Source organism: Cupressus sempervirens, chromosome 1 (assembly GCF_028749045.1).
Source record: "Cupressus sempervirens isolate cs-2001-9-10 chromosome 1, ASM2874904v1, whole genome shotgun sequence".
Taxonomy (NCBI): Eukaryota; Viridiplantae; Streptophyta; class Pinopsida; order Cupressales; family Cupressaceae; genus Cupressus; species Cupressus sempervirens.
The window spans coordinates 232,094,557-232,120,039 of NC_143118.1; the positions used below are offsets into that span (position 1 = coordinate 232,094,557).

The 25,483-nt window shown below is 35.1% G+C and overlaps 1 protein-coding gene across 3 annotated transcripts in view; it reads left to right on the forward strand.

The window, feature by feature from the left end:
* CLPS3 (CLP-similar protein 3) overlaps nucleotides 1-9,552 on the forward strand; it is a 99,189-nt gene extending 89,637 nt beyond the window's left edge. For all 3 annotated transcript variants that reach the window (XM_089821629.1, XM_089821639.1, XM_089821648.1), the window contains 3 exons: nucleotides 8,578-8,813; nucleotides 8,930-8,974; nucleotides 9,096-9,552. In XM_089821629.1, coding sequence (XP_089677755.1) covers nucleotides 8,578-8,813; nucleotides 8,930-8,974; nucleotides 9,096-9,204 — 390 coding nt within the window. In that variant the 3' untranslated portion in view covers nucleotides 9,205-9,552. The remainder of the gene's footprint in view (nucleotides 1-8,577; nucleotides 8,814-8,929; nucleotides 8,975-9,095) is intronic.
* Nucleotides 9,553-25,483: the final 15,931 nt, after the last annotated feature.

A 25,483-nucleotide genomic window follows, 5' to 3' on the forward strand; every position in this document is an offset into this window, starting at 1 on the left:
CTCCAACAATTACCTTGTTTACCGTACTAGGGTAAATGAATTAATGCATACAGACAATAGATAAGAACAGCAGAACTCCTTGTATTATTCGCATATGTCAAGACATTACACTATGCTCAATAAGATGATTGCAATGATTACCTGGAGGGTTCATATATACATCCCGAGGAACCTTCCCGAAGGGGTCCGTCGGCTACATACAACATGTCGGCTACATAACAAGAACCTTCCTGAAGGACATTTACATCCTGACACACACCCTGTCGGCTACACAATATTTACCGACAACATACCTTGCAAACAAAGGAGAACAATTTGATGTTCATTTTGCAAAAATGATAAACAAAACAGAGTCAAGGTACTTCTATGTCAAATCTAATGTGATTATTGAAGTTCTACCCATTCAAGCTTTGTATGAAAATCAATTAACTCCATAGTTTAACCTGATTTTTATTCTGTTAATCTTATTTTCAGAGTTTTTAGCCAATTTTGGATCTGATTTTCATGGGACAGTAATCTAGTTATAATTCAAAATGGCCAAATTTGTGGAGGGAAGCATCATGGAGTGCAAATATGACTAGGAACAAGAGCCGAAATCAGGGGTTTGTCGAGATTGGAACTTTTCCTTGCCTCTTTCATTTTGCGATCTGCTTTTAAGAAGGGGCTGTAATATCAGTATTTCCCTATTCAAATTTCACCTTAGTAATCTGCTAGGGTGGAAATTGGGGCTTCATTTATATCATGAATCTTGACAAGGGGTCGGATTCTGGACCTATGCCAGGATTATCTCTGATTTTTCCTTGATTTTCAAACTGGTCTCCAGCCTTTCTAATCTTCATTCATGCCGTTAAATTTATTTCAAGGTTGATCATCATAGTGGTTTAGTTGTGATCTGTATTTATGATTGAAGTCCATTTTCATTCAACTTTTATCCATTTCTTGTTCAAAATTTTGATCCGTTTCCTTCAAAACTTCATCAACCTTTGCCTTAAATCTTCATTGTTCATCATTTTGATGAACTAGGAGTTAGATATTTTACTGAAAAATCTTCATACTTAGGTTGTGTTTTGGAAATGTTGGGATTTTGCAAGGGGAAGGGGGCAGAAATCTGATGGTAGTCAGAATTAGGAATTCTGAGAGGTGGTCGGATTCTGACCTCCTCTCAGGATTAACTTTTTCTTCACTGGATCTTGTAAATCCTTAAGACTTTATCCATTGAATTGGATCTTTCAACTTCTGCCTTTTATTTTGTCAATCTCTTCCCTTATCCATCAGATTTTAATATTTATTAAATTTAGGGATGAATCTGCATTCAACAGATCATAATTAATATCTTGATTCGTCATTTCACCCCACTCCATTAGCTTTTCCCATTGATTTTGCATTAGGATCTTGTCCTCTAACCAGTTTGAATCTGCCTAAATGAGGGCAAATTCGGTATTTGAGGAGTAAGAATCTTGACATGGGGTCGGGTCCTGACCTAGTATCAGGATAAATTCTGATTTCAGCTTATTTATAGTTATTTTTTTTGGCCTTCTCAACTCCTATTTCATGATATCAAGCTCATTTGGAAGGCTTGTATTTGTGTTTAAAGTCTGATTTCCACCCTTAGCTGATTGAAATTCATTCCAAGTTCTGATTTTTTATCCACATGTATCTCCAAGGTCACTTTCCTTCAAGATTTCATTTGGTTTTCACCTTTCATCCTCAATTGCCATCATTTTTATCAAATTGGAGCTGAGGTTTTGCATTGAATTACCCCTAGTCTTGGGCAGATTTTCACATTGTCCGGATTTTGCACATTAAAAGGGGGCAGAAATACGGGGTCTCTTGGGACTAAGAATCCTTAGACACTTTCGGATTCTGACCTACTTTGGGGATTACTTTTGACATCCCAAGATCACCATTTCGTACTTTGCACTCATTCCTGTTAGTTCTTTTTATCATTTCACACTTGAATCTTGCCTTGCAGTTAGTTGGAAACCATCTAGGCTTCAACAAAATTTTGAGTCTTGTTGGGATTGAGAGTCCCAAGACATGGGCGGATGCCGACCTACTCTTAGGTTTTTTCTGTTTTGCAAGTTAACTCTCAACTGTTAAATTTCTTTATTTAAATTTAAAATAGAATATTTAAGCATTTCTTTTATTATACTTCAAGTTATATTTTATGTAAATGCTATAAGAGTGGTTTTGTGTTCATAGGGGTTGTAATAAAGATTTCAGATATTGGTAGTTTTAAAAAGTTATATTTTATGTAAATATTGTAAGGATGTTTGAGAGTGGGTTTGGGTTCATAGGAGTTGTAATAAAGATTTCAGATGATGGGAGTTTTAAAATAAATCCAGACACAACCGAATTTTAGAAATCAACACGCCTTCAGTAGTGTTATCTCCCACAAACTTTCCTGGCTTTCTAAGATGAAATTAGAATTGGAAGGATCTTCACAAGTCTGATTCATTTCATCACAACTCCTTTGATTTCAACTTCACCTCCTTGACTAGCTTAGCCCAATTCTTGCTCATATCCTTGATTGACTTGACAACCCAACAAGCCAAAGTTGCTCGAAGTCATCTCTCAAACTTGGGGGCATGAATATTGCTAGCAACTAAAGCCACCAAGGACCACTGCCTAACTGCCAAGTGGAAAGAGAGGGCCCTATTTATAATGGGGTGATGGTATGTGAAAACCTCACAATAGCTAGTTAGATGATGACTGTTGACGGGTTGTTTTATAATATTGTAATGCTTTTTTAATGTTCATCTTAGTTAGTCTATAGTTTTTTAGTTAATCTCTATTTTTGGTCTTAGTTACCAATTGTTTCATTTAGAAACTTCGTCTATGGATAGATGGATATTACATCACCATTCATAACTACCCGCTTATGAATAATGTATATTATTACAATTACATAAGCATTATTTCAGCATTGGTATTTTAATGTTAGGTTGTACCTTTTTGCACCTAGCTGTACAATGACAGAGGGAATAAAGAAGATTGCCACAAGTTAATCCTGTCTAATGTAAAGTTTTCATTGTTTTAGATTTGGAAATCCAACTAATTTGGTATGTGGAAGCAAGAGAGCAGAGAAAACCCTAAATCGGTCCTTATTTGGAAACACTAGTATAGGCACAAAAAATACATTTTAATCCTGTAGAGGGATTGTAGAGGTTTCATAGTGTAGTCCTTGCTAGCTTGTGGGTTAAGCTACATGCAAATATTTATGTTAGAGTCATTTAAGAGCCTGAGAAAGGGAAAGGAAAGCCTTAGAAGCTTTACATTAGGAATCAAGTCGGGATTTTGGAATCTGTAATAAGGGTAGGAAATCAATGATACACAGCGATGATAAATTTGATTCCTTCCTTGAAAGGCAGGAGCAACCCAACAGGAACTAGGAGTAGACAAATCAATTTTTAGTCCAAGTGATGCAACAAATGCAGAATATGAACAATGCATAAATAAAACTGATTCAGTCTACCAATGGTGAGGGGATCACTTCTCACAATAGTGGATAAAAGTCACACAACAATAATGTGAACACTGGAATCTCATTTGGATCAGCAGCTAGTCCATGGTAGCCTACTTTCCTAGACATAGTAGAGACATACCTAGATGAAGAAGAATAGAATCGAACAGTGTATGACATCAATGCTTGCATGGATGAGTACTAAGGACTTGATCCTTATGTCCTAAAACATATCTTAATTGCAAATAAATGTATTCTATGGATGAAGAACGCATTAAGAGTTGAGAGAAGACAACCTTCATATTGGACTCATTAGGGCTTGCAATGTAGGTTGAGAAAACAGACTCTACCCACATTTAATTATCTGGTTAAAGGTATCATAAACCTTATCTAATTTGCAAAATAAGTGTAATCTAAGGATGAAGAATAGGCCAAGAATTGAGAGTAGACAGCCTACATATCAACCTTAGTAGGACGTGCAACATAGGTCGAGCAAGCAGACTTTACCCCAATTTGATGGTTGTAAAGGTACTGCATGAGCTATAGCCTGAAAATTGGACATGTCTTTTGGACAAATCAAAAGCCTAATTTGAACTCAATGGTAAATTTTTTTACACTAGCATGCTCCAACACGAATCTGCAATACAAAGCCACAATAGATACCCACTAGGTTTTGGTATTTCAATATTTTTTTTTGATTCAAGGCATCATTTGATGTAAGAGGAGCGTACTTAATTTTTCAAGATTCACGAAGATCTAAACACCTAGACATCTGCAAAGACTATCGTAAGCACTCAATATGCCTTGATAACATGTAAGATTTGGCTATGAAGATAAACACCTAGGATCTTGAGGCCTAAAGAAAAGCATCATGGAATGAGAAGATCAATATGACAATAATAAACTGCAGTCCTATCAAAGAATACAAGTAGAATAATCATGTGGATTGCATATTGTATGAGAGACTTTGGTTATACAAGCCAAGGTGGACATGGCCTAACATAGGATTATTACAACTGTTACAATCTTATGACATGAGACATAAAGTGATAAGTAAATGTACCCTCAGTAAATTTAAGTCAAGGTGGACAAGGCATAGCAGAGGATTTTTAAACTGGTTTCATCTTATGACATGAGACATAAAAGTGATAAATAATCCTATATTTACCCTAGTTAAATTTAAGCCAAGGTAGAAATGGCATAGCGTAGGATTATTACAACTGTTTTAATCTTATGACATGTGACATAAAGTGATAAGTAATCCTATATGTACCCTGTAAATTTAACTAAACAAGTATGAATAGGACCTGAGGGTAAACTGGCTAGGTAATATCCTTGTTCACACCAACACTTTGTAGCTACTATTGGAGATTGTGAAAGGGTTCTCATAGTTGATCTCTCATTTGGCATAAATCCTTGCTGACTATGCCAAGAATAGTTTTTCTATTGATATCATCAAAGGTAAGGGCAAGTTGATAGATACATGGTAGCCAATGAGTTCATCTTCTATAAGGATAAAGTCCAACTCACTCCTGAATAGAAATTGAAAGACAAAATCATGGATAGGGCTCAAAGATGACATCCTCAAGCATGTTAGGGATTGCATGATTTGTTAACATGATTGCATGACTTGTCAACATGACCAAATAGAGAAAGCTTTTAAATAAATATTAATATTCGAGTTTCTAAGTTTTAGTAGGTCAAATTTCCATTAAGATTGGATTGCAATCTTAAAGATTAATAGAGCAACAATTGAGTTTACCTAGGAAAGTAATATCGGATAAGATTAAAGCAGTCATGAGCATTAATAAAAGCTAAGTTGTGTATTAGAATAAATATAATGCAAAGATAATATTAAGGAGGATGTCAACAATAACATAAATTGAAAATATCATATAAAATCGCAAAAATGGCTCCTGCTCCCACTCCCGCGTAAGCTGCTCTTTCAATGTAAGTTTCTGGTGCTTCTGCTATTGCAATTTGATCGGCTGCAGGTCCATCTACTGCATTTGGTGGACTAGTCAATGAGATTGGTAGGGTAAATGTATAGCTCCTCTTGCTGTCTTTGTTTGTTCCCATGTCCAATGGGTCTTGCCCTACGTGTTCCTTCAATGGACATCCTACCACTGAGAATGAGGGGGGTGGTTTTGTTGTAGGTGGAGATGCCCAAGCTTCTACCCTTTCTGCCCCTTCATCTAATGCTGCCTCTTTGTTAGCCCCTTCATGTGCTAGGGTTTTTACGGTTTCAGCTTGAGGAGTTTCTCAGATGCATCTGCATGGTGTTGGAGGAGCTTCACCTGTGGGCATTCAGGCTTCTGCCTGCAGCTTGGATCGCAAGGAGGTGGGTGACAACAGTTTACCTTCTTCCTCTGTGACTGGGGGCTCTGGCCCTTCATTTGTAGCGGGCAATACTGCCGTTGGATCCTTGCTGTCTTTTTTTGATGCTGTTTGCCTTCCACCAAGGCTTCTTTAGGCCTTGATTCTGGTGTGGATAGGTGGTCCACTAAACTTAATTGATTGTTATGGTATGGAGATAGGGGATCTTTCCCCATCTCTAAATCCATTGCCATCGAGTTGAATACAGAGATTGATGAAATAGAACATAATGTTTCTGTTTTCTCACTTGTGTGATCTGTGGGTTCTGGGGTATGTAGCCGAACCTCTTGGAGCTGCATTCTTGGATTTCACAACATTGGGGGCCTTTTCTTTCTTGTATAGATCATATTTACCCTATGGCAAAGGGTTTCTTTATTGCAAAATTTGAGAATGTTGAAGACAAAAATAAAATTCTATGTGATCATCTCTTTAGTTGGGATAACAGATCTCTGTTAATGATTAAACTATGGCATGCTGATTTCAATCCCTCTTCTGAAATGTGCAACAAGATTCTGATTGAGTGCAGCTTCCTCATCTCCCATTCATCTTATGGGTTGACTCTCTTTTAGATGAAGTAGGAGACGCACTAGGGATTTCATGATGGTTGATGACGAATCTTCTGATATTCTTCATTCTACCTATGCCCATTTTCTAGTAGACATGTTTCTTGCTCCTTCATAGGCTGCTCTGGTTGTTGGTGGTGGGAAACCTGTGGATAGCAAGGTGAGGCAAGTCCCCCAGGTTGCTTATCCCCAGGTTGCTTATTTGGATGCCGTTATTGGGAATGTCATGCATTGTGAGCTTAGACAAGTGCCTCAAGTTGTCTCCCCAAAGGTGGATGGGATATCACTTCAGGTGGCTACTTCCTGTGACAGTGTTTTGGCCACCGATTCTGGTGGTATCTGCGATTTTTCTTTGCCTGTAGGGAGGATTTCTATCGATGCCTCTGGGGGTGTTTCAGTGGGATTCTCACTGTGGGCGATGGTGGTACAATATTGGGCTCATTGGCTTGGCAGCATGAGGCTGTGAAAGTGGAGGGTTGGATTACTGCTAAGGGCAAGACGAATAAAACATCTAAACCTTTCTTCCAAATGACTCTTTGCTCCCACAAGGGTACTGTTAGCCAAATCTTGATATTTCCTAGTTGGGGAGTGCAGGCTGGAATTTTTTCTGGCTTTTTTCTCTGGTTCTTGGGCTGCTTGATGATGTTCTCTTGCAGCTTTTGTTTTTAGTTGTGGATGCCTGCTGTTTATCCTATGTCCTTGGTCGTTGGAGTTTTCTTGTCCCATGGTTGTCTGATGTATTCATTTTCCTATCTTTCGACAATGTTTAATCTGATTGTAAGAGTGTTTGGGTCCTTTCAAAACCTATTTTGCCCTTAATCAGATCATTCAAAAGTCAGATATAGAAGCAGAAAACAGTTAAAAATTGAATTAAAGTCGTGATATAATTTTTGCAGCACATAGTAACAGATATAAAATGGTAGCATTTTAATCACTCTTCTCTGTAATATCCTAGATTTAAATACATATCAAGGGAAAAGTTCCTGAGTCAAATGTGTCTAAAATGCTTGAAATGCAGCCAATTTAGTATGCCAAGGAATTTTCACACTCTTAAGAGATCTCATACCGGGATGGAGAATTGCTAAACTGTTTTCAGATTTTCATTACAGCAGGGCATGTTGTTTACTAAAACGATGAAGTCAGTCCCGTACATAACATCATATTTTTAATGACGAGGTTAGTGAAACAAAGACTAGCATTAAATGATATGATGCCTTGTCAAAAGTTGGAGAAAATAAAACCAAATAGGACTTTGTCCAAGCCTTTGGATACAAATACATGCTGAAATGAGTAGTTGGGAAGTGTATTTGTAATGCGTGGTGAGAAAGCGTATTTGTAGAGTATTTTGTAACTAATATTGATTTTGATTTCTTTTCTGTCCTGTGAGACTAGTCACAAAAGAGTCTTATGAGTGAACACTCTGACCAGGCTTTATAAAATAAAATTTCTGTGAAGGAAAGCACACCTTCATAGGAGAATACAATATTTTTTTGCATAATTAGTGATAAGTGTTTTCCACAATCCATAATATATATCAAAAGCTATTTGTTGATATGAAAATCCAGCACACAGTTTTATTCCAGAAACATTTTTTCAATTTGAATTGCATAATGTTTACCACTGGCATTTAAATACACACAAAAACAGAAAAGGTAATAGCATCAAAAGTGTGAGATGTCCATACTGTTGGAGGAACAACTGAGGGTTTCAGGTAAAGCATGAAAATAATCTCCTAAAATATATTCAAACTTAGAAGTGATTGCAAGCTCCGAAGCATTGATTTCAATTAATAATTTAATATCCTTTCTGACAGACACAAAATCCCCCTTTTAGATTTCTCGATTAATGAAAGATCCAACAAAATCTGAATCCGTGGTAGACATGATTAAGTAGCTTAACCTGTGATATAAAAGAGGTCATTGCATTTACATGGAGAGTAGGTCATTAAGAGACAGCTGTTTCAGTGACAGTAGCTGAGTGAGTCTATGGCCAAGTCAACAAGGAATGTTAACTGCTTTCTATGTGCCTTTGTAGTCTTTGCAGATACTGTTAAACATTTTTTAAAAGATAGTGAGTTGCTTTGTCTTGTTTCAACCTTTGAATTGTTGAAATTAACAGTTAAAGAAACCAAGATATTTCGGAAGTTTAAAATATCAATGTTTGTGTGTCTTGTAGGAGTACTTCTATGGCCCCAGTAATGATTTATCCCCTCATTCTAGTGTTGCAAGTTTCAGTGATTTGCATATATATCGGATTGGTGGAGGTCCTCAAGCACCACGTTCTGCCCTTCCAATTGGTGCAGAACCATCAGCAGATCCTAACCGTGTTGTTCAGATCACAATAAACAGTGATCTCCTGCATGTTGTACTTGCTGTTTCTTATGCCAAGGAGCCTGATCAGCTACTCACTAGGTACAAATTGTGTAGATTTTTTGCTACTTGCTGCATTTCTTTTTTGTAGGGCAGAACTTAATGGTTTTGGCCATTTTCTCATTTGTGTAGCTAATTATTCATAAATGGATTTGCAGCAATGTTGCTGGATTTATCCATATTACAGATGTTGATGTACAGAGGTGAGCTGAAAACATCTCTTCATTTAGTATCAGATTCAGCCAATTTTTAGAACTATGATTTTTATTTTGTATTCCAAATTTCAAACTAGTGTTCATGACAGACATATGAATGCTTTTGCAGAATGAAGATTACTTATGTTGCTCCTTGTCCCGGGGAGCTTCCTAGCAGGCTGCTTTTGGCAGGGTCTCTGACTTGGATGGATGAGGCTGCTTATCGTGCAGGAGCATAGTTTGTGGATTACTATTTGGCATCATATATTTTGCAAGGGGCAATATGTCCGAATCTGTCTTAAAAAATGGTGTGCACATCTAGCCTCATTTGATTTTTCCCCATTTACGATGTGCAGAATATTTGGTGGATCTCAATTTTCATGGAAACTGTTTTTACCAAGGGTATGCTAATAATGACCTCAAAAATGAGTTCTTCTTTTACAACTATAAGATCATCATCAGATTCACCATCCGATCTATAGAGGTTGAGGAAAATATCAGTATTTGACATTTGTAGTTTACAAACTATTGGTCTAAATAGCTGTTGTTGAAGATGAATAGAACACCAAGTCTAATTTGATGCGTTATTTAGATTGATTTATAAAGTTTATGCTAATTCAATAGTTTAATTCATTTACAACTGGCATCTATTTTTTAAAAAAATTGTAAGAGTTTGTTCCTCTATATTCAACTTAATTGAATTAATGAGACATGTATTGATTCTTGAATAAATAAGCAGCAAAAAGATACTGAACTTATTACAACCCAAAACCCCGAAGGACAGCATTGCACAGGTCAATAGCAAACTACTTACAGCATTACAGAGGCCATGAACAGACCACTTAGAACATAACAAGGTTACAAACAATCACACACTAAGAGAGTGGGTTGACCTCCACCACAACTTGAGGATGAGTTTGGGAAGAGGAGAAAGAAAGACCTTACTTTTATTGACCATCATCAGTCCAAGCAATACCACCATTACAGAAACTCCCATATAGGGCATGTGAGCACATGAAGAGGCAGTAGGCTGATGGGGCAAAAGACAAACATCCCACACCGAAGGTTGGAGGTGAATAGGAGCAACAAAGTAGTTTACAAGACATGAGGTACCTTGATAGGGTCCACAGAGCACGAGAAATCCACATTAAGAGTAAGATGCTTGCATCATCCTGAGAGGAGTCATGAAAAGAAATAGAAGCCTCTGTTGTCAAGAAACAACATTAGTGTCCTTGCACCAAGTAGTAATGCCATCATGATGCAAGAGAGAATAGTTTGTGAACAAGTGACTAGTTGAGAAGCAACAATCAATTTGTAAAGGTGTAATGTCCCCTTTTTGGGACATTATAAATATTGAAGTCTTATTTTATATAATGTTAAATTGACTATGAGACGTAGATTCAAATTATTAAAAGGTCAATTTAATGTTATAAAGAGGGCAAAGGGTCAAGGGGGAATAAGACGAAATGCCAGAGGGAAGTTGAAGTCACAAGGGAATAGGACGAAGGCGAGTCAAAGAGTCTTAGTTTGTGTATTAAAAAGGGAAAGAGGCTCATTGCTGGGCATGCTTGATTTATGATTCGGTTCAGTTTTCTCTCTTGTGTTTGTTTTCAAAAAGTTTCAGCTTTCAGGTAGTTTGAGGATGTAGCCCCTTGTGTTGGCAGATAGTGGACGCAAACTCACTGTTCCGGGAGACATCTGTTCAGGTGTTTCACATGCACTTACAGGTTCTTATTCTAGTATTCCAATTTGACTATTAATCTGTATTTAAGAATTGGATTCGTAGTGCTGGTTATTACTATTGTATTATGCAATAACGTATTTTAAGGAGTTATAAGAGTTTGTGGGTTTTATCTTACTGGTTTTTAACACATGGTTATATGCTCGACATCTTGAATGTTATTGTGAAATAACAAGTTATTTTATTGTGGAGAATCTTCTGGTTTTATTATAGTATTGTATTCCATTTGTCTTTATTTGAGTTTGAATGTTATATTCAAGGAGGTAGTCAAATATTTGTGGAGGTTTCTATTGGTTTCGAGGTTGTTCATAATACATCTACATGTGTTTAATTTTGAATATATTGAAAAGGCAAATTCAATAAATATCCAGTTCAAGATATTTTTGTGGTATCAGAGCCAAGAGTCTTGCCATCCTATGGAATTTAATAAAAAATATTTATGAGAGATTCTTTTTATCTGAAATGTATTTTCAGAAAGGGGTGATTATAGACAAATCTACACAAATCTACAGTAAAGATTTTAATTAGTCCAAAGGGAAATATTTAAGAGTACAACGTTCTTGGAATATCACTTTACAAAGTCGGCTGTAGTAGTTAGTCTTCAAATGTTGTGTGATATAATGGATGCTTGGAAATATTGAGTTGAACTTCACAACCTACTGATTGAGTGACAATCTGAATGTTTGACATGAGTTTCTATTTACCTTAACTATTGAAATCAACACATAATGTCATTCATTGATTTGAGAATGGAATTGTAGAGCAATGAGTTATTGTCTTGTTTCGGATTCTCTCGAGGTATATTTTGGCCCTTGAAGGGAGAGTTAACAATTAAGTTCATGGCATGAAAGATTCATATCTTTTAGCTTGCACACTGACATATCTAAACTATAGTCCATTTGACATCAGGAGTTCAACCTATTGATGATGTGTAGGCGAAGATACTTTTTCCATCTCTTCTTATTGCAAAGATTGAACAAAGCTTTGACAGAAGAACAAATTCGGAGCCTATGGTGATAAGAAGTGGAAAGTATCCTAGCTTACGACAATATAGAAATTGAAGTTTTAGTAGTCGTGGTGTTCCTTCGTGGTGCAAAGTCTTTTATCGACTCTTATCTTCATTTGAGAAAACTTTGAATACTGTGGGAGTGACGTTTTGTTTCAGATTACGGTAAAAGCAGGTTTTGAAGGGGCCCCAAAACCCTTATAACAAAAACAAGAAAGATAGGCAATTAAGACCACTAGGAACAGTCCTGAAACGTACTGAAAAGCATAATGAAAATTAGGTTTTACAGGGACTTGAAACCACTAGCAAAGTTTTATGAAAGTATCCAGGTTTTACAAGGACCTGGAACCTGAAATAAAGTTTTATGAAAAAACAGAACCAAAACCAGATACTAGAACCAAAAACATAGACCAGAAAAAGGACCTATACATAAATAGAAACAACACAGAAGACCCAAAGCTTCTATTGCAGTTTCGTAATCATCTTGACAGCCTCCTTCCCGATCGTAACAGTGTTCTGGATGGAGTTGGCGATCGAAGTCGCAGCAGCTTGCAAGGCTTTCTTCCTCGAACTCTGCCTTGTCCTCTTACTTGGGCCCTCCGAAGAAATAGTATCTTCATTAGCTCTTTTTCCAAGGCTAGCTGCAGCGGCACAAATGTTTGATGTTATTTGCTCCATTTTTGTACCACTTTCCTTGATGAGCATTCTAAGATTTAACTCATAATCTTTAAGTTGGGAGTGACGTTTTGTTGCCATGACCAAAGAGATGTATTTGAAAATGGTGCGAGAATGATACATGCTGTAAATAATTCTGGGAAATTTCATCCGCTTCAACAATTTCATATTTAGGCAATGAATTCAGAGGAAACCGTCTTGGATATGAAACCACACACTAATACTCGAGCAATGAAAACTTCATTTTAACAGGTAGTCTCCACTTGATATTCCACAACAATATTCATATCGTAAGTAGAGTTCGAGGGATGTTATGATTAAACTCCAGAGGGGTGTTACTGTAGAGCACTTGTTGGTATAGGGCACTTTTCGTTAGAGGAAACCACACGGTTAGTGATTATCATAATGGTGAGTAATGCCAGTTCCTATTGTTAATTTAGATGTGACAATTCCAACTTGTGCATAATCGTGACTACCGTGCTTAGAGACGGTCACAAGATTAGCCACATTGCTTAGCAGGGAGATGTGTGTTGGATATGGGTCCTGATTAGTTATAACAGACAAATCTCATTGCACGAGCTTCTAACGCCAAAAGAAGACAACTAGCAGAAAAAGGATATTGGGGTTGTAATGACTTCTTAAGTCACGCCACTGTGCTAGAATAGTCCATCGTGAAAATTATATTCGACATGGCAGTGAGTTGGAGTTAATAGACACGTCAAGAAGAAGGGTGATTGAAAGTTCTTTGGCCAAGACAAATATGACCTAGTATAGAGTAATAACATCATTGAAAACTCATTATTGCACTTAGTCGAGTAACTATTCGCAGATACAAGCACGAGCTTTCTTGGCACTTGCCACTGTCCTATTAGGAAAGGTGAGATCAATGACAGTTAAGGAAGAGTCAAGTTGAAGGCCATGTGATTTCTAGGCAAGGGCGTAAGATAGGTTGGCAAGGCAAGACTTCATGACTGGGTCGGAAGTGAAGAGAAGAGGAGACCAAACATGATAGGTCTGTTGTAACGTAGCTGGCAAATACAGGTAACACATGACATTGGAACTGGTTATAGAAGCAGAGCTAGTGATTGGAATCGTGGTGAAGGCTTGAAGGGAGTTGTGGCAGTCAGGGGTGAGGTAAGAATTGCGTAGGACATTCCATATTTGCATGAAGGGTGGAGCAAGTGTAGTCGGGCTCGTGGTTACTCCCAATGATCATAGGCGATATCGGGATATTTACCAATTTGCAGTTATCACAATGTGAAGTGCTCTGCCATCAAGTTCAAGAAATATATTCTTCAATAGGACTGGACGGATATCATCAAAGAATAGTAAATTGGAGATGTTATTAAAGACCAAACACCATTTACACTCCATGATTCAGAAATGATACACAATCTCAATCTTATGATTGATAGTAGTCATGTTGAAATAGTCGCTAATTCTCCTCTCCATATGGATGCCCAGCTTTCACAGAACGAGGAAGATGACATGGAAGAAGCCAATAGTCCAGGACAAGAAACGCATGATGTAGAGGGAATGGAAACTAGTGAAATTGTTGTGACTAAAGTTGAGCAAACTTTGAATCAAAGCAATAAGCTCTATGAGGCAGAAGGTATATTGAATTCACATGCAACAAAAGTTGCTAAAAAGAGAAAAATGGATTTGCCACCTTCGTTTGAGAAGTTAGGTGAAGAGGAGGAATCAAGCTAGAACATTTCCTTGAATGGCCCTGTCAATGGGCATGGTCAATTAGTCCAAAAAGATGACAAATAATTCCAATTCATGGACTGAATGTGCTTTTTTGGATGCAGATTTATCTGTACATGTAATTGATATAACGAAAAAGATCGTAGTGGGAATTATGCCTTTGAGTGAGGCAAGAGATGAGTTTTTAGAACTACAAACAAGATACCGGGATTTAGAGTACGAATGTGAAAACCAGAGAAAAATAATAGATTCTGAAATAGAAAAATTGACAAAACGGTTAACCAAAGCTGAAGCTATTGCATATAAGCAACAAAAGGTTGATATCCTCCATCATGGATGCTCTAGTAATGGAAGAGTCAAAGGTCTGAGCGGATTGGAATTTGAACACTTTATAGCGAATAAATAGCTTGAGGATCAGATCAAAACCTTGGAAAGTCAAAAGGTATACATGGAACAAGGTTTAGACAAGACATTTAGAATTGGTCAAAAAAGAGAAAGAAGATGCAAAAAGGGCTTTAGAAGAGGAAAGTTGAAGTTAATCAAGGAAACAACAAGGCTTAAAATGCGACACCTTGAAACAAAACTAGAAAATAAAGCAACTTCCTTAAAATTGGAAGATATATGGGAAAAGAATGGAGATGCTTCACCGGTCGTGCTAAGTGTTCAGCAAATCGATAACCAGAAAATGGTATTACAAAACAAAGGTACTAGATAAGTATGAGGAGTACAAAAAACTCCCTCCCAAGATTCAAAAAGAATTGGCCTTCAGTGGTTACATGGTTTTCCATCCAAAACTTCAAAATAAGACTGATATGGCAAAAAAGAAGTATTTTGAATTGGCTCAGGATCTCCTTGCAAATGACCAGTGCAAAAATATGTACGAGGAGTTTCCAGAAAATCATGATCAACGAATAGAGGTTCTTGAAAAAGAAGAGCAATCAACTACCATTGTTTTACAACCTTCTAGCAGCCATGTAGAAGATGTTTCCTAGGGTACATGTTTTTAAGTTGGTGAATTGGAGGTTAGTGTTAACAAACAGGCGGATGAGGACGATTGCACACGAGGTAATAATAGATTGGAATTTTTGTGTGATGAACCATATATTACCTATGCCCATGACAGAAATTCAGAGGAACAATCCAAGATGACACTAGAAGATGATGAGTTGTATCAACACGATAATGAAATGCATGCATTTAGAAACCAGCTGAAGGTCAATGAAGAAATGGTTGTGGCATCTTTGGTACGTTACGACAACACTCACAAGGTGATTGAGGATCTCTACAGGAAGGTTCAAAAGGGAGTGGAAGCAAAAATGGCTTGTTTATGATTTGCAAGTGATCAAAGTAGGCCTTGAAACTATGAAATCAAAATATTTATATTTGCTTTTCGACAGGGATAACGTTCTTAAGATTGCTGAAACACATGTTGATCAGCGGAATAAAGAGAGGCATGAGATTAAGGAGCTCAATAGAGAGCTTAAGGAAACATAGGAGGCATTGAATGATGTTCAAATTTCCCTTCAAGAAGCAGAAAATTAGATTAGGATCACGAATCACTCTCAGAAGTAGGAGGATAAAGAGAGGCAGGAATTTTTCCTAGAGGTAATTGATGAACTTGATAGCATTCAACAAATGTATGCTTTCGATAACTGCCCCAAGCGATCAAGGACCAAAGTTTTAGATCACTTTTTGTTTATCGATAACCCCATATTTGAAGTTGATGCTGATTGGATTTCCAATAATCCCTTGTTTGAGGCAAACGAGGACTCTCCTTTTGATCATCATGAAGGAGATGAATTTGATTTCACGATATGGAATCCTGCTACGATTTCTAGCAAGGAATATGGGTCATAGGATGGAAGTGGTGATTTGACTATGGTTGTGTATTATAGGATCAGTCCACATTGGGTTCCTGATTTCACACCATACAGGATTGGTTGGATTATTTACATCAACCTTTGGATAGTTTTTGGTGTAGTTTTGAGGAGAGTTATGCGTTGATAATAGGGAATGCTCTTTTAGCTCCATTCTTATTTATAGTACCTATGTACTTGAAGATTCTCTAGATTGAAGATGACATGTTGGTATTTGCTAGGATGTTACATTTAGTTTTTGAGTGACTTATTTATTACATCATCTATTTAGGTCGAGTTGTCATCATCTATTGGGTTCTGCATAGTTCACTGATACATTTCTATCTTATCATATCGGCTGGCTACGACAACAGGGTTTGGGATCCAGGTGTTGATCATATGTATTTATGGCTTGTTGAGGACCTTGTTGTAATTCTTCTCAGTTTAAGGTTGGATTCAATGGTATCAGTGATGATCAGAGGTGTTCAGTTTACAAGTGCAGAGTTTTTTCAGAGAGTTATATGGGATCGAGGGATCCAGTTGAGAGATAGATTGCAGAGTGACATCTTGCTTCAAAATATTCTTCTGCATGCTAGAAAGGAAGGACAGATGGATAGAAGGAAAGACAAATACCAAGACCAAAAAAGGTCAAAACACCCTCTTGTGTATGGAAGTGCAAGCCTTTGTGTGAAGGATGGAAATGCATCGTATCATAAACCCAACTATTCTAATTAATCATTGCCAATGCAGACAATATTTGGTTCCTTGCATGCAATGGGGACCCTTTTTTTCCTTCATATAGTTGTTCCATCCTTTATTAATGCTCCTCTCTGTAGGCAAATAACACCCTTATGGAAATGTTTTACAACTAAAGATGACAATGCAAATATCGACTTGAGAATCAGTGGGGATGTAAATGTATAGTTTTGGGTCACCCTCCCTTTCTTACCATAGAATATTGGATATCCTCAAAAGGCCCCATCTCCAAGGGGTGTCGAAGGAAACATGGGGTCGTTGCCATTGGAAGGAGTTAGGGAGAGGTTATGATACATATACATTTTGAATTATTTACCACTTGGAGTAGGCAAATATTTGATCATTGTTTGTATTGAATTAGTAGATTTATAAGAACATCTAATAGATTTGCAATGCTCTTGTAGTTTGAATGTTCACATTAATGATACACAAATTTGATAAGGCAGATTTTGTCTTTGTAGTCATATTACCTAACTCCAACTAGACTTGGGGTAAAACTAATTTGAAAATTACAATAGTAAATCTGCCTACTTTTATTAACCTTGAATATCAAGTTCATATAAATAACATTTAAAATGATTTATATCCCTATTACAAGCAATGCATAAATATCAAGCATTTTGAATGTGCTGTAATCTAATATTTCAAAGTTCATTATTGTAGTTAATGATTTTAAAATCAATGGTCCGCCAAAATAGCGATTTTCTTGACATTCTTGATAATAACCTTTGATATTCTTTCTTAGTATGTGTACAAAGACAATCTTGCCATAGTCTTTGGTAACTTTGATCTCTAATGAAAGCATGCTACATTCACAAATGAGAAGTAGCCTCAAAATACAACAAGGTTCTTAGTAGATGGACTGTTAGTAATCATCAAGCATGTTTTTGGTGGCCTTACCCTTTGTTGGATAAGTGCACCTATTGATGGGGGCCTTTAAGTGAAAAAACGAAAAAGTGTTCAACTCCCATAAAAAACACTAAGGAAGAGGCATGTTGTACCTATCCCATCAAAACTAGCAAGGATGTGAAAAGTAAGCCCCGATCCTTCTATCACATATTGATTGCCAATGACAAGTTGGCCTATTACTTAATGGACTCTAGAGCAAGCAATGCGTTATTACCAAATTGGTGGACACTTTTTGAATCATCTATAGGCCAATAACTAGTTATTTTGGATTAGGCTCTAGTTAAAATTGTTGTAATTATTGATGATTTTCTAATTATTGCTACACTCAATCTAGTAGGATATGTATGTATTACTACATCTATCTAAATTATGGCGCCTCATGAGACATGACTACAAAAGTTAAAATTGTTGTAATTATTGAAGATTTTCCATTGACACTACATTAAACCTTGTGTAATATGTATGTGGGAACCTCCTTATGTATTTTTGATGTCCCTCTTGGCACATGACTCAAAAAGATGAGCAATATGCAATACTATATTAAATGCATTTGTTAAGCGTAACCTAGGATGCAACAAGTTTAAATAGATTATGCACTTATAGAGGCACATTTAATGGAAACATTAACTTAACACAACTTAATCTACATATAAGAATTTCTAGAAAACTATAGTTGGCATGATTGGCAAGTTGAGCAATTGTTGGCATTGCTCAATAATTACTGTTGGCATTGATGTCAACTAGTTCATTGCATTATCACAAGGCAAGTTAGATGATAGTTAACAAAGAAAATCATGACAATGTTAGAATGTGACAAGGCGTCTGTTCACTAATACAAATGTGAATGTATATGTTGTAGGTACAAAAAATGAGAAACATTTGAGTTGGTTCATCAAAGATATCTATTGTAATTGACTTATGTTGAGGAGTTCGGAGTTCGTGCGGTAGATCTTTACACGTTACTTGAATAGTTAGATATGAACAATCAGATACACAAGGTTTCTTCCATTATGAAGAATAAACATAAGGTCTTGGAGGATAACCACTTGGTGTAGTTATCTATCCTCCTTATTAAGATTGAGTGGTTAAGGATTGAGTTAAAGGTAATGGATATATATATCAAGACTCTTTATATACTTCATATTCTACTCTCGTAGTGTTTCATTGCAAATAAATTAGTTGATGTTTGGAATCAAGTTCTTGGAACAAAATCATCTATTTCATGTCACTAGTGTGACATAAACCTGTAACAATTCGTGACTCTAGTGCGACAAGAATTGTAGCTACATATTATGATAACAAAATGACAGCTTATTTGATCGTTGCAAGAGCACCTAAAGAATAAGGTTCACCATGAGGTCTGATGAAGCAGGCACGAAGTCACAGAGTCTAATGAGCTTTATATGACCATTTCATGATGTAATTATGGTCAATAGAGCTATTTGAATGCATATTGGGTCATTATGATTAAGTTGACAAAATCTTGCTATGTTGAGCAACCTAGCCTAACGAGGCTATGTAATGGGTTTAAGGGAGACGTAAGATTCTAAATAGTACCTGGGTTAATACCTATGCTTATAGGGTCTCTAATTGACCATTTGAGTGTGATAAGGGTAGTATTTAAGTATTTGTTGCAGTAGAGCATAGAATTTACCAAGTTGACAACACTTGTTAAAAATTGTAACTAGCAAAGATTGGTCAAAAGTTACTTGGAGGAGTTTTGGGTCAATTCCCAAGGAGGGAACATACATATCACTGATTGTAATGTCCAAGACAAACAATGTGTGTCAATGTAAACAATTGGAATCAACTAAAGTATGGTTTTCTATATACATTTATTTAAACTCACTTAAATGATCAACAACAACCCTCTACCATCTTCATATTAAATAAACCACTAATGAAAAATTTCTTATTTGAAGCATAAGGCTTTTCATGCAACTTTCTTAGAGTTTCCATCAAATCTTCAGATGTCGTCACTTTTGTAATATTGAATGTCACTAATTATGCTAGGCATATTGAAATACTTCCAGGTGCCTTTCTGTCCAAAATATTTATGTCCTCGTCAGACATATTTGGGTCTTTCTTGGTTTTTTAATCTAGTGGTCGCTATAAATCCTTCTAATAAAGATAGTCCTCCATTTGCATTTTTCATAATTGAAAGTCTTGCCCTTTGAACGTCTCAACCTTCAACCTACTCTCATTTATCATTACTCTCACTCAATCATGAGATTCCCACTCAACTATGAGACCTTCCTGTAGAGGATAGCTAAAATAATTTGGCTTTGATACTACTTGTTAGGATTATTTAGACAAAAACTAACAATTATATGAAAATAGAACCAACAACACATATGAATAAAACACACATAAATGGAATTGAAGATACAAAGATTAAACACGATTCACCCAATATTAGGCCATTTCCACAAAAAAGAGAGTCCAATATTATTATCCAGTGATTTCAACCTATTATAATTTGCAATCTCCTCTTACATCTCAATATTGGTCCAAGAAGTTATATATTATCTTTATAAAACCTTAACCCTAAGCCAATATTACATGACTTATGTTGGCTTAATAAGTTAACCTTGTACATACTTGACGAGTCAACATTGGGAAACACTTAACATGTCCACCCAAAAATGTTTGATGAGGTAACTTCTTGTGAAAAGTGAATGATACTTGCCTAATCAGTCACCACAAACCCACATGTTGGACTCTAATTCTTGACAACATGTTGGTACCAAAGTGGATGAGGGATATTACAATTAAAGGAAAATAATCTAAATTGTCTTAGCTTTCTTTTTATATGACCATTTGAGCCTAGAAAAGTAAGGCAAAAGGTGATTGTTAAAGAGTGTTGATTGGGGTAGGATAGATTTCCTTCTAGTCCATTCCTTAGTCTTTAGGTTGCATGTTGGATTTTCTTATGCTAGTATTTTATTTCTCAAGAAGAAGTTAGTTTTGGTGCTGGGAGTTTGTTCATTTTCTCCCCCTTTCTTGTTTGTGCCCTCTCTTGGTGTTTTCTTGATTGATGCAGTGGGGTTTCTTGAATATCTTTTGCTCTGGACTTTAGGTCCTTCCAAAACCTTTTTTGTATTATGATTTTAAATTTGTAAAACCTATATATATATATATATATATATAAAATTTGCGGACATCAATAAATCATCTCATTGAAATGATCAACCTCTTTTCAAAAGACTCGCTATATTATTTCTTCAAAATCCTTCAAAACGTTTACAAAATTCCAACATGCTCTTCATGTATTGTCCACTATCCAACTATCTACACTCAAGATGTCACGCCTTTTCATTTATACTGTGTAAATTTGAATAAACAACTATATGAACAATAAAAACAATAAGCAATCGTTCAACTTCTATTAACCATTCCAAATATTATTGGTGTGAAATGGGTATATAAGACCAAGTATAATGCTAAAGGAAATATAGGTAAGCATAATGAATGTTTGGTGGTCAAGGGATATAAACAATAGTTTGGTAGAGACTATGATGAAACACATGCACCTATTGCAAGGATATGGATGTGAAATTCACCTTCCTTAATGGTGTGTTGAAAGAAGTTTATGTGGATGAGCCACTTGGTTATGAAGTTTTCGGTGAAGAAGATAAAGTGTATAGGCTGAAGCAAGCACCAAGAGCATTGTATAACTAGATTGATTCATATTTGATGAGTAATGGTGTCAACAAAAGCGATGACGAGGCTACTCTTTACATTAAGACAACATATGGTAAGATTTTAATTGTTATCTTATATGTTGATGATCTGATTTTTACTAGAGATGATGATTGCGTTATTGTTCATTTCAAACAAGCTACGAAGGATGCATTTGAAATGACATATTTAGGAATCCTGAAATGCTTTCTAGGTATAGAAGTTAAACAAACAAATAATGGCATTTTTATTTCTCAAGAGAAGTATGCAAATTAGATTTTAGAAAGGTTTAGAATGTTGAACAACAAGGCAACCCCAACACCATCAAGCGTAGGTCTTGAGTAAGAAAGATTGCAACAACAACGTGAATCGATCTATGTTTAAGAGTTTGGTTGGAAGTTTAATGTATTTAATAGCAACTAGGTCTGACATTACGCATGCAATGATTTTGATAGCCATGTTTATGGAAAATCCAAAGGACAGTCATTGGCAAGTGGGTAAGAGAATCCTGAGGTATGTGAAAGGAACCAAAGGTTATGGTATTTTATATTCCACTAAAAATGATTCTAATTTGGTTGGTTATACAAATAGTGATTGGGTTGGAAGTCTAGATGATAGAAAGTGTACTTCCAATTATGTTTTTCATATGGGTTACAATGTAATTTCTTGGGCTTCCAAGAAGTTGCAACCCATAGTTGCCCAATCTATAGCTAAGGTTCAATTTATAGCAGCTAATGTAGCAATGTGTCAAGTGGTTTCGTTAAGAAAGGTCTTGGCTGATTTGAAGGAAGAACAAGTGGAAGCAACCACCATATTTTGTGATAACATTTCTTCCATTGCTTTAACAAAGAATCCAATTTTTCATGGTAGAAGTAGGCATATAGAAATCAGATATCATTTTACTCGTGAAGAAGTTGAAAATGGTGAATACATATGAAGTTTTATAGGTTTGAGCAACAACTAGCATACATCTTCCCCAAGCCTTTAAGCATTGGAAATTTTCAGCAACTAAGGAAGCTTTTAGGTGTAGTGGATCAAGCATGATCAAATGTTTTTGTTTTGTTAGGTTAAAATAAGGGTGAGTGTTGGAATTTATAAAACTAAATCTTATTATCTAAAGCCTCCTTTAGTTTTCTCGAGAAGTCATTCATATTTCAAATACTTTCTGTAGCTGTCAGCAACTTAAATTTCATAACTGCTCAAATTCAATCTAATCTTATCTTGTCCTTGACTTATTGGTGAAATCTTGAAGCTGCTCTTTGTTTACTTAGCTACTAAGTTTACCAAGTTATAAATAAGGGAAAATGATTCTAGTTTTAAAAACAATAGATTGAAGAGAAGGTGCAAGCATACATATCCAAAGAAAAGCTAAGAATAGAGCATGCTGAAATAGGACAACAACAAATTTTACTTGTAGCTCAAGTTAGTTTATTTTTTTAACTATGTTTTATCAAAGAGAGTTTGGTATTAAATCTAGTTGAATCTATTGCCTTGTAGAGCAGCGATTGCTCTAGGCAAGATTGTATGCAACCTTGTAGTGATGTAGATGTTTTTGTAACAACATAAGTTATTTTGTTTTGTAGAATTTTTTTCCAGTCGTATTAGTTAGTTTAAGTTATTAATAGAAAGCAAGAATCACTTGCATATTCCAACACTTGTTGTTGTCTCCATTTTGATTCCACTGTGTTGTTGGATACACAGTTTCTCTCTATGCATCCACCACTCTGCCATGTTTGGGTGAAAATATATATGGTTTTGGAAGCATTAGTTTTGATAACTGTTGATATTTTCTATTAGGTTTTTCTTCTAAAATCTCCACAAATATAACCCCCTGAAGAATACAAGATCCCTAAAAGTCGATGTGGTCCATTCAAATCGTAGAGCAAACCATGTTTGGTTTAGAAAATCATACACCTCTATGAAGTTGTTGCACTCTTCTACTACTTGATATTGCTCACACTTCCATAGAATGTCTCCCATTATTATCCCATGCTCTCGTCTTAGTATCAACATGGGAGGTTGAACAAAAGTTTCCCTTGCTGGATTGCATCCTAGAACCCTTTCCACTTTAATAAAATCCTCCCTCTAGGGAATATGTATACCTCTATTGTTGAGTGGACCGTACAAAAGGAGATATTCCATGACCTAAGAGACAAGAGGACTAACCCTCCCATTGATGCCAAGAGCCCACCATTGACAAGAAAAACCTTCACTATCATTGCAGACATGTTTAAACGACAACACCATGATCGATTGTTACTGTTGATAGTAAGCAAGAGCCATGGATCCTCTTGGTTGGGATTCTTACTTCAACAAGGTTAATAATTTATCATCAGATATAAGGTTGTTCCATTCCTTGCTTACTAGATGGAACCTGACAATAGATTCAAGCATAACACACTTCAAAATCATTTATGTCATGTCATCATGTAATTCTGACTATTTATTCAAATCCTCCCTAGCACTACTTTCAATCATCACTAGGGTTACTCTTGTATGAAACAAATCTGGAACCTCTAAATTTGCATACATCATCAACACATAATTTCCTTAAGTAGTATTTGACATGAAACTTTTTTTTAGATTTTCTAAATATAGCTCTCCCACGATGGATTAATTCAATAAAATTTATTTATAGATTAGTCTTTTTTTATAGAATTGTTCATTGTTTAAAATATCAATGTTCATTGAACAAATATTATTTTTATTTGAAGATTTTTATTAAAATTTATAGAATAATAATTTATATAATAAAAAATTTAACTCTAAATTTACAATTTCATCATATACAAAATATTTCACTAATTTATACATTTTTAGAATATTCAAGTAATAAATGTCCCTGTTTTTATTTTTATATTAGACTTTCTAATAATAAATATATACATATATCCTTGAAATGTCTATATATAAAATATAGTAAATAATAAAAAATATGTTGAATAGACTTTATATATATATCAATGTATTTTATTTATATTTTTGAAAAGTAAACATAATTATATATAATTTAACAATTTTGAATTTTCAACTTACATTTCAATTTTTATTTTTAGACGGCTATATTGATCATAATTATCATTCTAATTTAATGAAGAAAATGGATATTATTTTAGACCCATCAATTAATCTATTATGTTTTTAGAAAAATTATACACTAATTTACATGCACATAAATTTTTTCAAGGTTTGTACATAATCATTATATTTTAATATTTTAAATTATTTTTAATAAATACTTATTATTTTGAAATGTCAACTTTGATATTTTAAAGAAAATAAAATTGCTATTAATTACAATGATTAACAATTTCTTTATATCCACACATCTCATATTTAACAATGTAAAATTATTTTAAATTATTTTATATAATTTTCTATTAATTGTTTGAAGTTTATTATTAAAAAAATGTTGATAGGTAAAAGACCATAAGGCCCAAAGTTATAAATAAATTTGATATTTATTTTTGTGAGGTATCCAAGATTAGGGATGGATAATTATCTTTGATTAAAGCTTAACTACTGTAATTATTTGACGTCAACTTTTTAGCTTCCATATTTGCAGTACTACTTTTTTTATATACTTATTGAAATACTTATCAAAATAAAATGAGCTAAGATCAAGTTGTTAGAAACACGATTAATACATTATCAAATACAGGTTAGGATTTTCCAATTTATTGTATAATATAAATATGCTTTAGATAATTATTTTAAGTATACATATTTCTATTTCTATTTTATTTTTATTTTGATTGTTTTAGATTATCTATAGTTAATCTTTATTAGATTATATCCCAAATAAACTTTTATCCTTCTACAATTATTACTATTAAGCATAATTGTTTATCTAATGATTAGCATAATAATTTTATCTTATTAATATCTCTTCTCCATCCACTCCTTTATTAGCAAGGTTATCTTCTTCTTTATTACCTTCTCTATAAGTATGTTTGATGATCGTTTCTTCAAAATTATCAACTATATCTAAGGCATACTCAAGTTTAGAATTTAAGATCCAATTAGGGGTTTCCCTTTTCTTAACACATTTAAGTTAATTTATGAATTTCCTTCTATAATTAGTTTCTTAGTTCGGATATCTCAACTAAGTCTTAAGCCTTTTATGAAGGCTTCTAACTCTACTAGATTGTTAGAGATTAATCCTAAGGGGTTGACACGTTTAATTA